The sequence below is a fragment of the Rhamphochromis longiceps genome, linkage group LG23 (assembly GCF_057381845.1).
Source record: "Rhamphochromis longiceps isolate RC_006_pf linkage group LG23, R_longiceps_female_GT1.1, whole genome shotgun sequence".
Classification (NCBI taxonomy): Eukaryota; Metazoa; Chordata; class Actinopteri; order Cichliformes; family Cichlidae; genus Rhamphochromis; species Rhamphochromis longiceps.
In genome coordinates, this window is record NC_140578.1 from 40,608,515 (window position 1) to 40,624,427 (window position 15,913).

The 15,913-nt window shown below is 41.5% G+C and overlaps 1 protein-coding gene across 4 annotated transcripts in view; it reads left to right on the forward strand.

Annotated features, from left to right (window-relative positions):
- Positions 1 to 15,913, forward strand: part of pard3ba (par-3 family cell polarity regulator beta a) — a 208,927-nt gene that overhangs the window by 116,164 nt on the left and 76,850 nt on the right. For all 4 annotated transcript variants that reach the window (XR_014909557.1, XR_014909558.1, XM_085397617.1 and 1 more), the window contains exons 18-19: positions 7,563 to 7,778; positions 8,456 to 8,663. Coding sequence is in view for 2 of the 4 variants with exons in the window: in XM_085397617.1 (XP_085253743.1) it covers positions 7,563 to 7,778; positions 8,456 to 8,663 (424 nt within the window). In the remaining 2 variants the exon portion in view is untranslated. The remainder of the gene's footprint in view (positions 1 to 7,562; positions 7,779 to 8,455; positions 8,664 to 15,913) is intronic.

A 15,913-nucleotide genomic window follows, 5' to 3' on the forward strand; every position in this document is an offset into this window, starting at 1 on the left:
AGGGACATACCAAATTCAAACTGTGTTGAAATGTTAGCCAGTCAGAAGTCTAGAAGCCCGGGAGGGACAGAGTAAACAGGGTTTGTACCCTCACAAAACCTCAAGTACTTTTGAAAAGTTTTGGCGTTTTTCTGGAAAGGCAGCTAATTTTGTGTTACTCTTCAAGTGCCATTTTCAATTACCTTCATCATTTCAAATGTTAATAACTAAAGACAGTATTTTGGATTTTGTCTCACTGGCTCTCTTGGCCAGAGTTTATTCAATAAAGAAAGAAACTGAAAATTTTACATTAGTCTGCGTGATTCATAATTGTAAGTCACAGTGCTGTGAAATATGGCTGGTGTAGACTCACAACTCAGGAATGGACAAAATGCATAGAACATACTTACATTAAATTAATTATTATTATTTTTTTTTATTCAAAACCGATGACGACGACGATGGCATCGGGATTTGGGTTGTGAGAACTTGTGTGTTTAATGCAGAAACCACGTTCGAAGTTCACTCTGTCTTTGTAAATGGAGGGACAGTAACTGCGTGTGAAAACTGCAGATAGTCAGATTAACAGCAACAGTATTTTGTCTGTATCCACCATTGTAGAAATCCATCTCATGTAAACAGTAAGGTCTTCTGTCTTCCTTCTCTCACCCCAAACAGTTGTGGCAGGGTGCCGCCCCTCCCTGAGCTTGGTTCTGCTGGAGGTTTCTTCCTGGTGAAAGGGAGTTTTTCCTTCCCACTGTTGCCAAAATGCTTGCTCATGTTTTTCTCTGTATGCATTATTGTAGGGTTTACCTTACAATATAAAGTGCCTTGAGGTGACTGTTGTTGTGATTTGGCGCTGTATAGATAAAAGGCACACACCTTTGACGTTGCTTGACTAACTCTGTTTTCTTCATCCACGTGTAAATGCAAAAACTGAGTTTTTGAAAATCTTCACCCTGGCACGAGTTTTTAAAAATCTCCATTTTCAGTGATTCAAAACACCTTTTACCAGTGGACGAATGGCCCAAACGCATAGAAAAAGCTATGTTTCAAAAATACCCGTGAACGTGTGGACTGAATAGCTTATCAGCTATGTCTTCCCCATTTTAATTTTAACACCTCTCCCATACGCACAGAGCATACAAGACACTGTTTGTGTGCCTTTTGCTAAAGGAGACACTTTTCCTATATGCTGAGTTTTACTCATTAACATTGTCTCACAAAAATGTTACTAAAATAGAACTTTTTGGGAAGTAATGTCTGTAAAGTCGTTGTTATTTCTCTTTCTGAGTTTATTACATACCTGCAGCCTCAGACATCACAAGAATCCAGCAGTGAGCCTTTCAAAAGCCAGGAAGTTACCACGACACTTCGTTAATTAACACAAATTATCCTAGATTATTCTAGACAATGCAACACATGTGATCAGCATATAATTGTAGATGAGTTGATTTCAGATTATCCAGTTCAGTGAGCTTTTGTACAAATCTCCATACATGCATTCCCACAACCTCATATAGGATATGTTTTCTCTAATATACATATTTGTCACAATATAGCTGCTGATATGTAGCAAATACTTAATTAAGTCAAATTGCACAAATAATGCATAATGTCATCTTGGTGCTGTGGTTTGTTGGTGTTAGTCCTAAGATAGAGTGGATTTTATTATACAGTACATTGAAAAAGATGCCCTTCATTTCTTTATACTAATTTCTAACGAATTGGCTGCTTTTTCACTCATTTTCATTCCAGTCCTTGTACCTGACCATTTTTAGAAGATTTTTTTTGTTTGCTTTTTAAGCCACTAAACACTGGCCTAACCAGTGTTGTGTCTATACATAACAGACAACAGAGCAAACAACACATTTTAAATTGTATGTTGAGACATTTTGTTACTAGCAGCCTGTTGCGAAACGACAAAATTTGGTCCCATTTCCTTAATCTACAAAAGGTAACACTGTTAGAACGGCAAAGAACGAGTATTTTTGAACCAATAAGGCAATTCCTGGATGGCTATTAACGAAAGGGCTGACACATCTTGAATGATGTGCAGTATGTCATTAAAAAATTTGAGGAAACTAGACAAAAGGAGGACAAAAGAAGTGGCACGCCTTAAAAATGATCTATAGCAGATAAACAGGATCTGAAAGCCATGGAGGGATGAATCTAAATTTGATATTTTTGGTTCAACTTGTTGTCAGTATGTACAAAAGAGTTCAGGACAGAGGTACAACAGTGAGTGTCTACAGCCTGTAAAACACAGTGGAGGCTGTGTCCTGGTTTCAGCCAGTGGTGCTGGAGATCTTGTCAAAACTGTTGGAACTCTCAATGAAACAAAGTGCCATCAGATTTTGATCCATCATGTAGTACCATCTGGAAGCCATCAGATTGGTAACATCTTCATTTTCATCATGACAGTGATCCTAAACACACCCGGACATCGAAACTATTGAAGCAGTGAGAGATCATCTTGACAGAGAACAGAACAATTTGCAGAAACATCTAAAGAAAAGCTTTGAATGTCCTTACTTTAAGAAATGAGAAGAAAGCTGCCTCACAGAGTTCAGACTGTGATGAAGAATAAAGGTGGTCACACCAAATATTGACTTTAAAGCTTGTTAGAACTGTACAAACTCATTTCAATGTGTGTTTGCACACAATTCATTAAATCACTGCACTTATTTCCCATTTTCCTAACAAAAAATAAAGAAATGAGGGGTTTGGCACAGTGCTGTAGGTAAGACGGAGCGACAAGGCTTCAGCATTGTGTGTGGAATACTCACTGCACAGCCTGTAATTTAGAAATTTTCAAGTTCATTTATTCTTGAATTCATTGAGCGAATAATTAAGAGTTTTGTGCCGATCACTTTTATTCCAACTACCCAACTCTGTGAAAAAGCTGCAATTAACATTTTGTATTTATTTGTACAAAACAAAAAAAACCTACCTTTACTGATAATGATTTGACCTCCATGACATCAAATTTCTGAACAAACTGTATCAATATGTAATGATGGTTGCAGGTGTGTCACGCTCACTTTTAAAATACCTTCTTTTTTTTTTAAAGTACAAAGCAGCGTGATGGAGCAGTGTTAGTCCTTTCAGGGCCTGTCAGCACAGCGGGACCCCGAGGCTACGTTCCAGGCAAAGTCTTCACTGCTGTCTGTTCAATACAGACACAACAGCAGTCAGCCTCTGCAGAGTCACAATATACACATCGCATTTGGATGCGTGCGGGTTAGAAATGCGCGCAGGTGGATATTTGCATGCGTGTGTTGGTGTGTAAGCACCTACAGCTTGCATGCAGGCGTGGGCTTTTATGAGTGGATATTGTTTGTGGACACTTTGGAGTGTTTATGCGTTTAGGGGGGAATGCAAGCACCATTACGCAGAGGTAATTGGCAGGTTCTTTGTTTCAGCTCCCTTTTTTGTTTAGTTTTTTCTTCTTTAAGGATGTTCTCGTACCGCATTTCAAAGGAGTCACTCGTTAATCCCGAGATGAATAAGTAATGTTTACAGCAAACGTTGTTGCCACCGTAAATGACTGTTTAAAGGCTTCTTTTATAACAGTGTAATTGACATTCTTCCCTTGAAAAACATCCTGGATAATTTAATCACACTGTAGATTAGGTTTATGTAATGGTCATCACTTTTAATGATATCAGCTTTGTTTTTCAGAAATTAGATACATTTTTTTCAACTGTTAGTTTTGTGGTTCATTTAAGTGCGGTAGGCAGGAATCGTCACACATCAAATGTCAGAAACCCAACGCGAAATCATTCAAACAAACCTTTAAAAAAACAAGAAAACTTGCTGACACATCCTCTGAACCTCAAGGACTTGCGAATCGCCAGTGCCGCAGAGTGATGGGAATCGTGCGAGAGGTTCAAATTGATTCAAATGTCCTCCAGCAGCAACAGCTCGTGTTTGATTGTTGAAAGCAAAAGCACACCAGGTTTTGTTTTTTGGGCTTTTTCTTTTTTTATCCACTCAACTAAGTAAAGGATATGGGCTGAAATAAAAGGGAAGTGGATTGTTGTAGGCAGCGAGTTCCCAGTTCCCGCTGATCAAAGTTAAATGACTTGAATAAGAAAAGCAGCGCACACACGTTTCTGGGAAAATTAGCTGCTTTGCACACAGGCATTGGGAGGAACGATGCAAACTTTGTTGAGGCAAATTACGAAGGCCGTCGGGTTGCTTCTAGAGATGGCTGCCAGAGATTCAGACCACTTTGTTGTTCCAAAACTGTTTAAAGTCCTTTTTTAAAGATTTGGTTCTGTAATTGGATGTTTTCTATTGAAGTGCAAGTTGTAAATTGCCCCCTTTTTTTTTTTTTTTTTTTACAGTTTTTTTTTTTAAACTTGAGTTTGTTTCTGAGTAATCTAATGATGATTACTCATCCTCTGCACTGATGATCCCACCCTTCATTAAACATCATCTCTGCCGAGAAAGTTCATCGTGAAGAAAAACCAGAAGTTTGCTGCTCGCTGACAAAGTGAGCGAAAAGTGATGCCAAGCGAAGACGTGACATTACCTCTTGATCTTGGGCGGAGGGGTGCTGCAGCTGTGAAGGGCACTGACTGTCATCCTGGCCCTTTTTTTTTTTTTTTTTTTTTTCCTCCTTTTTTTTGGCTGTTAGGCTGTTTGTCAAATGTGTGCACCAGCTTGAATCAGTGGCAATCAGGCTGACATGATGCGAACGGATCCGTGAGAGCATCTGCTGGCACAGCGGGCAGCGATATGTGATAAACGCTGATTTCACCCTCCATTGGATCGAGCTGGCGATGATAGCCACCTCTCCCCCGCTCATCCATCCTATTAAACCCTCATTATTCATTTACCTCCAGCCTCAACAGCCTGACATGCATGGAATGAGTGCAACTCGCAGCCCCACGCATGCACACAAAAAAAGAAATTGTGCTCATTTCATCTGTGGCGGTCAAGGACACGCTCGCCGCTATCTCACATAGTCAGTATCATGACTTTCTTCTTCTTCTTTTATTTAAGGGTTGGAACAAAATTCTCTCATTTAGTGGTAAATACACACCCGCCCACACGCTCAGACACACAGTTTCCCTGCATAGTGCGGCGGCAGTGCACTGGCAAGGAGCTTAATTCTATCAGGCTGCAAGCTGGACAGCCGTAATTACATTTGTGACACAAATCCTGCCTCTCAAATTGAGCGTTTTATTCCTGAGCGCCCCCCCCTACCCCCCCACCTCTCTATTTATAACCCCTTATTCCCCTTATTCCCCATAAATCCCACTTCCTCTCAGAAAGTCAATTTAGGACTTAAAAGGCAGCAACTCTCTGCTTACTTTTTTCCTCCTCCTTCGACTCCATCGCCGCTTCAGTTTCACTCCCAACACCCCCCACCCTCCCACCCCCTCCCGCTCTGCTTGGAAGCTTTGAAGCCTCTGAAATGACAAAAAATACGTCTTAAGCAGTGAGTGCCATGATGCGAGGAAGTCATCCCTACAGAAGAGTTTCAGAAAGTGAAAACGCTGCTTGCAACCTGCCTGTAACTTCTTTGAAGAGTCACTGCTCTATTGTGATACATCACCTGGGTGGGTTAGTTGCTTTTAGGGGTTGGAAGCAGGCGTCTTTTCAGCAGTCTTCTCGGTCATCTGTCCCGCAGTTTCCTGCCACAGCCTGAATGTCACAAGCGTCTTTGACTTTATTCTCAGTGACATTTACTCTTTTCTTCTTTTCCTTACAGCTCTGTGTTTCCTCAAATCTTCAGCATTTCCCCGCTACCACCTCCTCCTCCCCCGCCTGCTCTCCGATCCCCTTGCTGAATCAGCTGTGGCCTTCATTGCACTCCTGCTCCTCCATCTAGCCCTTTCTTCCTCTCGAGTTGGAGGCCATACCCCGAGTACAGTATGATGGCAGTTCATTTATTCCCCCCTGTCTCTTGCTTATGCATGAGCCTGTCAGTTCCCATAGTACCGCTCCTCACCTGCGCCTGTACCGTTTCACCTCATTCATCGTTTCTTCTCCCCTTCTTTTATGTCGCTCATAGGGGACTCCGACTTTCTCCCCATTTCTGTCAAGCCTGTTTTTCACGCTCTCCTCTTCCTTTACCTTTCACTCTACATTTCATATACAAGACTTCATATTTCTCTCTTTAACCGTTCTCAGCTTCATTCCAAAAAGCTCTTATACGTCAACAGAAAAATGTGTGAGAGCTGATACTGATTGATCCACGTGTATATGTGAGATTTTTACATTTTCAGGCCTTGAGGTAGGCATAGTTTCCAGACAAGTTTATGCATGTGTATGTACGGTTATGCATAATAATGTGAGAAAGTTTTAGGAGGATGATCTTTAAGGTGATGCAATTTGGACTTTAAAATGTTTGTAAGAGCAGGATTTTTCTTCCTTCCATAAATAATGACTTTAATGCCATGAATTTAAATTTTAGTCCACATTTTTCATCTTTCATTTGATGTATTCTGGCTCTATTCTATCAGTCGCCATTGCTGCCGTGTCATTCCTTCAATCAATCTGTTTTCCCAACTACTTTTCTTAGTTAGTCGCGCTGGGCTGGAGTCTATCCCAGCTGACATTGAGTAGGAGGCAGGGTGCACCCTGCACAGTCAATCTATTATATATTCCGGCTTTCGTTCTGATTTTTATGCTATAAATTAAGACTTTTATTCCAGCTATTAAAATTTAATTCCGCAAATTACCATTCCTAGCATTCCTTCGATCCATCCATCTTTCTTAAAAGATGGATATTTTCTTTCTATGTATTGTTAGTTTAAGTCTATACATTCTGAGTTTCATTACATATTTCCCAACTTTCATGCCATACAATGAAGTTTTATTATGTGTTAGTTGATTTGAATGTTCTCCAGGATTTACATTTAGTCTCTGATATACATAAAAAGCCTAAAGCATACCCCATAAAGGCATTTTTCTGGAAGTAAGTGTTAAGTAATGTTAAGTAGTAAGTAGTTACTGTACTGTATATGGAGGAACCATAAGGTTACTGTTTTTGTTAGTTCAATAATCAGTGATTTTAGTGTAATAATAGCAAACTTAGCTTGATTATGTTTCCTGGTGATTCATAGATAATGAGCTAATTAAGTGTCAACTCTTACAAAAGACCCATTTCTGTATTACCTAAATGATAACTCTGCCTGTAGAAGCAACAACACTAATGGATAAATTACCGTCTAAATCCTGGAATTTGCAGTCCCAGCCCCCGCACCAATTCTTACATACACTGAAGGCAAATTAAATTGTAGCCAGCTCTGAGAGTTTAAAAAGTTTAATGCAGATGCTCTTTAAATAAGGAAATATTATTTGAGGAGATGGGTTCAAGTTTAATGTTTTGCAAGCGGTGGGTTAGCTTATCCTAAAAGCTTGTGATCTGAATAAAGTCTTTGTGTCAATTTAGCAGTGGCTGTGTCTCTAAATTTAAGCAAACCTCCATCCTCCATCCATCAGCCAGGCTTCTTTCATACTCTTCATTGGATTTCCTCCTCTGTTTTATGTGCTGGAATAGTGGAAAATGTTGAAGTTAGCTTTGGGATGAATTAGTCATGGCGGAGTGTCTTTCTGTCTCGCAGAGCCTTCAGATGGAGGAGCACTCGGCCCCACCCTGGGCCTCATGAAGTCCAGCTCCCTGGAGAGCCTGCAGACGGCCATGTCTGAGGCGAAGCAGAGTCACATCCAAGACCACGTGCCCTTTCATCGCCCACGGCCGCACATGGTCCGGGGGCGGGGATGCAACCAGAGTTTCCGCATCGCCATTGACAAGTCGTATGACGGACCTTCTGAAGACGGTAAGACCCCAGGAGAAAAGCAGACATGTTGAACTGCTACTACCAAAAATCTTTTCGAAAAACAAGAAGCAGACACAACAAAACTGCCCACTGTAAGGAATGTTCCCTTTTAATGCACGACTGGGATTCCTTCCTAGACACTGTACCCATTTAAATGAGAGGCTACGCTGCCAGTGCACATCCTTTAAGCTTTATAACACACTGGCACTCAAAAAAGAGCCAGAGGCCTGCCAAGGTACAGTGCTTAGCCTAAGTACCTTAATGAAATGCTACATGATTTTATCCACTCAGCAATTTGGAAAGAACAACTTTATGTCTTACAGCAGCATATTTTTAATGCTCTAAATTGTGACCACACATACGTGTGGGATGAGGGATGTGTGCGATTAACATATGAGGAAATTAAATCCTGGAGTGTGGACAAAAGTTACGATTTGAGGGGTTTTTTTAGGCACACAGTCAACGCTGCAAAAGATAAAACTAAAAAAAAACCCAAAAAACCCTCAAATCTGTGTTCCTGGTATCTTGCTACACCTGAGGGGCTTGCATAAGAACAAAGGCTGCCTGTAATGCTCGGAGCTATATCTATGAGTACATATTCCATTGTTGTCTGTGCATCTACTCTGACCTCTTCCATCCAACCTATCCTATCCGTGGGAATTGTTTTCCCTCATCAGACGACGACATGTCAGAGCACAGCTCCGGTCACGAAACGCCCGCCAGCAGCTCGTCTCGCCAGGATCTGGATGCAGACGATGGAAAGAAGAAGAAGAAGAAGGATGAAAGGAAGAAGAAGGAGAAGAAGACCAAAGGGAGGAAGAAGTCACTGGATTCTGTGGAGGACACAGAGAAGAAGACCAAAAAGAAAGGATTTGGCATCTTAAGGTAAGGAGATCTTCAGGTCCGAATACTTAACATCCCGAATTGATGTTTAACTAGTTTGTAACTTGTTGGCTTCCCCAGTTGAAAGCTCCCGTCATCAACAAAAATGACTTGACATGGACTTTCTGACAAATAGAACCTAATGAAGATGTAAACATTAGTTAAATATGTACATGAGCCCTGTTGCTGGTCGCTGGCTGACTGCAGATGGATTGAATAGCACTCACAAATTAACTTCTTTCCACTTGAGGCAATAGCTGACACTTTTAAACGAAACATTTTGTATTTCTGCAATTACAGTTCCAGAGTCAAATAAGGTGCTGACATTAGCTTTATCTCTTCATGCGTGTCCTGGCAGGAGTGAAGCATGTTAATTGGCACGGTGGTAATAAGTGTCCTATAAACGACTGATGGGAACATTAATGGATCCTAGAAGCACAAACCGAGCCAGTGTAATATGCTTTTATTCTGGTTTTCCAAGTTTAATTACATTTCTAAGTAATTAAACAGAGACATATTAATTTTTCATTTTTATTTTATTAACCCATTGCAATCAAATTGGGGAATGTGCTGCCTTTTGTATATACACTGTTCAAAAAATTAAAGGAACACTTTGAAAACATATCGGATCTCAATGAAACGAAGTCATGCTGGGTATCTGCGCTGATGGATTAGGTAATGTGTCAGGAGTGAAAGGATGCCACATTGTTTGATGGCAATGAAAACTATCAACCTACAGTGGGCTGAATTCAAAGACACGGCAAAACTCAAAGTGAAAAGATGATGCAGCAGACTAAGTTTCATTGCAATTTCTTTGCAGCAACTCAAAATGGTGCTCAGTAGTTTGTATGGCCTCCGCGTGCTTGTATGCGTGCCTGACAAGGGGCATGGTCCTAATGACACGGCAGATAGTGTACTGGGGGATCTCAGAGCTCCTGGTAGACTCTAATGGTGTCGGATGGACACAAACATGTCCCAGAGATGATCAGTTGACGTCTATACAGGTCTGTATCTCCCCAGACCATCACTTATTCTTACGGGCAGCTTTCACGTCTGTCACATGTGTTCAGGGTGAACCAGCACTCATCTGTGAAAAGCACAGGGTGTCAGTCAGTGACCTGCCTATTCTGGTATTCTATGGAAAATTCGAATCAGGCCCCACGGTGCTGGACAGCGAGCAAAGGGACGACTAGAGGACGTCAGGCCAATCTCATGAAGTCTGTTTCTGATTGTTTGGTCAGAAAAATTCACACGAGCATCCTGCTGGAGGTCATTTTGTAGCTCTGGCAGTGCTCGTCCTGTTCCTCCTTGCAAAAAGAAGCAGATACTAGTCCTGCTGATGGGCCTTTTGCGGCCCTTTCCAGCGCTTACAGACTGTGCTGGGAGACAGAGCAAACCTTCTGACAATGGCACATATTGATGTGCCATGCTGGAGGAGTTGGACTATCTGTGCAACCTCTGCAGGGTCCTATGCATCAGCTCATGGTACCAGGAGGGACACTGACCCTAGCAAAATGCAAAATTACTGGAAAAAAAAAAAAAGATGAGGAGGGAAAATGTTCAGTGATCACCAGTTAGCATTAGCCTAACTCTATAATAATAGTATTATCATTACAGCTTTAGCTGAAACAAAACCATTTAAAAGGCTTTGCTTTGATTTTTTTTAAATCAAATATTTTCTAATTTAAAAGAAAATTAACAGCTAGAACAAACCAGATAACTACTCCTAAAGCTCAAGCTATAGCATCGTCTGAAAGCATCATTACTTATATTGTTCTCTTTAAATTGAGCTGATTTTCATCTGTATTATTTTCTACTAGTCTTTTATTTTTAGGTTTGCCTGCTGGTTAAAACCAGATGTGCATTTTGTAGCTGTGAGGGAAACAGACATCAGGTGCATCCCTCCTGTAAACAGAAGAATCGATGGACAGAAGCAGCACTATGTCTTACTTTTCTTGGTTAAGTTTCAACAAATTACCTCTGCGAGCACAGCAGGATTACGGGATCTTGGATATTGGATGTGAACACAACCTTCTCAGTAATGGAGGGTATCCATTATTTCTCAATCCAAGCAAAGTTGCACAGTAGTGACCCAAACCGCTCGTCACCCCCCTTATCAACATGTCCCCATCGTGATTTGCGGTGGTCCAATCCCACCAGCTGCAATCCTTATCTATTGGCAGTGACACGGTGTGGTCAGTGTATCACTACACTTCCAACACTTGAGATTCAATTAGGCTGTGACGAGAGATAGCGCGAGCTGAGCGTTGGCCTACAGATGGCAGATAAGAATCCAATCGGCCACAGTGTCAAGGGCAGTAATGGAGGAGATGTTCACACGTTGAGCCCGGTAGGGGAGAGTCGAGCCGGGGCTGGGAAGGGCAAGATGAAGGACACACTTGGAGGAGGTACATGCAAGAGCACATGTCAGCTTGTAGTTGAGTGTAAAGCTGAAATCCACTTCGCCTAGAGCTGGATTTACCCAGGAAAGACAGTTTTGTTTCCTATTCTGCGCCACACACATTGTGTTTATATGAAGCTCTACACATGTGCTGCACAAGGACTCCTCGTTTTTCTGTTTGTACTTCTGCATTTGGATCCTCGCTTCTCTCTTCCTGCCTTGTGTATACTCTCCTTGTCTCTTTGCCTTTACTTGCCAATTTTCACTTATTTTTATTTCTCACAGTTCAAGTTCAGGTGTATCAGTAAAATGCATCTGTCATTGGGCTCGCACATCTCACTATGTCCACGCTCTTTTTTCCCCCCTCTTAATTTAACACAGTAGTCGGAAACAATCAAAACCAGCCTGCTGCTGGTCTCTTGCACAGACTTGGACTCCTCTTCTACCTCAACAATAGCCTGACTATTGTAAAAGCTTCCAGATTGTCGCGCCGCACACTCGCCCCTCTCTCTCGCGCTCTCCCTGGCCTTTATCCGTCCAGCTTGATTGTTATTGAACTTGAAATATGACTTAATTAGCTGGAGTATTGCACTGTTCAATCTGATTGCAGCTCTCAAATGTTATTTTACTCCAATGGCAGCATTAGGAAAAGGGCAAATTATAAACATATGACCTCAATTTACCACAGCAATGAAAGTGTGCACAACAACAGCTAGCACGACAAATGCTGGAAGCCGGCCCCGTCCTTCCAGTGGCCGTAAATATTTAATTTAGCTGCTGCATTGTTTGAAGAGCAAGTTGTTTTTGGCATTGGGTAGCAAACAGCTGGATATACGGTGACCTCTGGAAATCACATATTTGTTGTGGGAACATTTATTTTTTCTAAATTCATACATGATCCTCATTGTATTGTTTCATGGCCTTGCATTTAAAAGCCTAGATGTTGTTATTTTACATGAGTGCAGCAGTTTGCCTTAAGAAACGTGTCTGTTTAAGGTAAAAAAAAATTAATTACATCATTTGATAAAACGGTGAATATCCTTTTGGAAAAATCCATGTAGTCTTTATTGAATCGAAATGCACACGATGGTAAATTGGCCAGCCAAGCAGCAGCCTTTCCTGTTTAACCCATTAACACCTAGTGTATCATTTGATACATACAGTTTTTGTGTGTTTTTGAGACGTCGACATCATCAGTGTGGTTTATTTTTCCACCATGAAGAACCAAAATAAGATGCACAATCAATTTTTAGCAGTCGATTACCAAAGATGCCAGATGTAGCAAATATGATACCAATTAAAACTAAAATATTCAAATTAATATTGGTTTTTTTTTGTTTAATTTGTCAAAAAAGTTAAATAAACACTCCATTTTCCAAAAAATTGAATTTTATTTCGAGTTTCAGGTTTTAAAGAGGGCTTAAAATTCGTTTTTTGTAAGAATTGTTTCCTAGAGATGCTTTCAATGTAACAGTTCAGCACATTAATCGAGTCACTGAGCGCGACACAGTGGGAATGCTCCTTAACTCACCACATAATACTGTCATGATATGTTACCCACGATAACGCATGATATCAAAATTAGTGTAACTTAGATAGAAATGCACCTAAAAAGGTGTAAAACTGTAATTATGGATTCATTCACGTCATTGTGCTTTGAGTGTGTGTGTGTGTGTGTGTGTATTATTATTCAAATTTAATAGTCCAGTTATTCATTTAAGTAGGCGCTGATTTATTTCCCTCCTCTGTTTGCCAATCCCCCTGTGAATTTCTCTTTTTTCCCCCCTAAAGGTTCATTAATTTCCATTCATTTTACTGTAGACTCATTCATTTGATAAGCACCACCGTAGGGAGTTGTAAAATAGTGACTCCGTTAAGTCAGATTGGCAGGGGAATCTATTAAGCACCTGCATGTATATATTTCCACCAATTGCTGTGAAATTGGTGGAGCACATATTTTGTACCATTATTTTACAAAAAATAGTCACGATTTAGCATACGGTGGTCAGAATATCCGATTTTCTCTTTATAGCTGTCATGGTGAGAGATATTCAAGGTATTATTGTGATATTTAGAGTAAATCTGGGGGGAAATACCAATTATGCTATTGGTTAATTTAATTTCTAACTTTATTCTCATACACTTATTGCATATTAGAAGTGCATGGCCCATGCAAGGTCTCTAACTGTGCAATAGCATACAAACAGAACAATTATGCAGGTATTTTAGTAATTATTTGAGCATTATAGTCGCCACAGTGAGTCTTTTTTGTGCGTACAGTAAGCCGGGCCCGCTCTACAAGCCGGTTGTGATTTGATTTGAATCTCAGGGACTGCTGTGAAATCGACTTTGTAATGAAATTGCTTCCTGATTTCTGTTTCACTGTCAAATAGTCCAAACTGATTTGGACGTTTGCCAGTTTTTTTGATGGGTGGGGGGGTTAAAACAGAACTCCCATCGAATTAAACAAAGTGTCAAAAAAGACACACCGTCTTAAGGTTAAAGATGTTCTGGGCTCGGATGCGGTTTCTCCTCTTTTTCATCACCGTGCTCACAAAGCCCCATTCGCGTCTTGTCTCCCTGATTGCTAAATAAGCCAAGACAAATGGCAGTGCCCTTCAGACCTTCCTCAGTAGCGCTTGACTGCTCGTCTTGTCTGTATTCAGCAGACGGCAGTGAAGTCTTTGCCCAGGACTTAGCCTCGGGGGCCGTGCTGCTGACAGACCGCGGAAAGACTAACACTAGGCTGCTCTTATGTTTTCTCTCAACGTCGCCGCCATATCTGCAGAACAAGACAGGTTAGCCTGGTCAGGAGTTTCAGATGTCCTTATCAGAAAAAGGATATTTATCTTCCACTTTTGGACTGTAATAAAACCTTTGCCTACAATATTATTTTTATCTCGAAGTAAAAGCTAGAGCTCCCTCCTCACCATTCCCCAAAGTGATATTTTTACAAGTTTCTCAGCCTTGGAAAGTTGCTGAGGGCGTTTGTTCTTGTGTGTACAGCTTGAACTGCTTGAGCTCAGACCCGGTCTTGTTTTCATGAAGGATTAGACATGTTATGGTTTTATCCAGCACGACTTAATCAGGAGGTCAGGGTTGTGTGCAACGCTCCCCGTTTCACTCCCAAGTGACATTCGGTCTGCACTGAAATGTGGATTTGTGTTTATACACAGATTCATGCAACTCCATCAGCTTGAGCGTTCATCACACCAGTCACCGGGTGTGTCATTGCTCAACTCCGCTGCCGGCCCTGCCGGGCACTGACACACGCCGTCTGTTTCGTGTCCCGTCAGTCACTCAGTCAGGATCAATGTGGAGCTGTCGCTATCAGCACGTCTCCTGCCGCCACCGCACGCAAACACCCCTCAACCCATTTAAGGGACATGAAAGTCGACGCTTCTGATCTGCTGTTTACAAATCCCACGTACGGCATCGTACAGTATATCCTCTCCCCCGCTCCTCTGTTTGCGGCGCAGAAGAAATCCGACAGTGACGCAAGCCAATTAGCTCCGTCCGTTCCGCTCTCATCCTATCGCGGAGCAGCAGAATGTGCGGGGTGGAAAAGGTAGTCACTGGTGGGCTGTGCTCTGCAAAACCAAAGTCTCGGTGTCAAACTGAAGGAGCTCGACGCTTGATGATTTCTGATGGATTACTGCTCTTATAAGTGCGCCTGTCTTCCTCCTCCTTGTTCCTCGAGCCTTTGCTCTTCCAATTTTAGTTTCCCGATGAGCCTTTTCTCCTCAGATTGTCCTCAAATGTCCTTTCTTTGTTCTGTTTTGCTTCACTTAGCTTTCTATGGTTGAGTATCTCTTTCCCAGTTCATTTCTCTCTGTCCTTGAGTGAACTATTGATTTAACTAAGCAACACTGGATAAAATTAGCTTCAGAGTCCTCGATGGATTCACTCGAGTTTCTAATTTTCTATTATCAAGTGTGCTAATGACTAGTCCAAGAAACCTCCTGCCAGTTAAACAGAGGCAGGGCGTGTTATTCCTTTACTCTGAGGTTTCTGTGGACTGTTATTTTTTTCTGTTCCTGCTCTGGTATGAATGGTTGTCACTGCCCATCTGTTTATTTGAAAGAAACCAGGAAAGTAAGGCCGACCATCGGTGCGAAATAATAGTAATGTGGAGCACTGAAACAGGCCACAACAGTGCCGCAGTGACTTTAAACACCAAGTGACCTTAAGATCAGCAGGAAGGGAAAGGAATCTTGAATAGGCTGTACTTGTCAGCCGTGTTGGTAGGCATATCAAAATCCCTCTGACATGTTTGTGTGGGTGCCTCACAGCAGTGACTCTAAGCTGTGATGGGGTAAATCGGAGGTGCATTACCTAATCCCACCGTTGGGTTAATGCACTGCAGGTGGATTTCTTTGATCCAGCATCTCATCTGGCATTTAAGGGCTGCTAGCTGCGCTGATACAGAAAGGAGTCTGCAAGACAGTATTTATTAATGTTAGTATTCCCTTTTGTAAAATATGCGTAAGGCCATATATTTTGCACACAGGATATCTCTTGTGGATAAGCATTATCACTCCCTCTATTCATCTCTTTATCTTTCCATAAATAATGTATGCAAAACCACAAATCACTTTCTTTGCACACTTGACAGGCGTGGAACTCGCAGCTATCGCTTACTAATCAGGGCTGCCTTAAATACACGTTCCTAGGGAATGTAAAGCCTTGCAGAGTATATTCTCCCTGCTGTATACTTTGAGCAAAGGTTGGCTGAATTAAAATGAGAGAGTGCAACCGTGCATAGCTGAGGGCTCGCATTATTATTAAATCCTTTATTTAAACAGGTAATCTCATTGAAATCAGGGTGTCCTGTTTTTAAAGGAGACCTTTG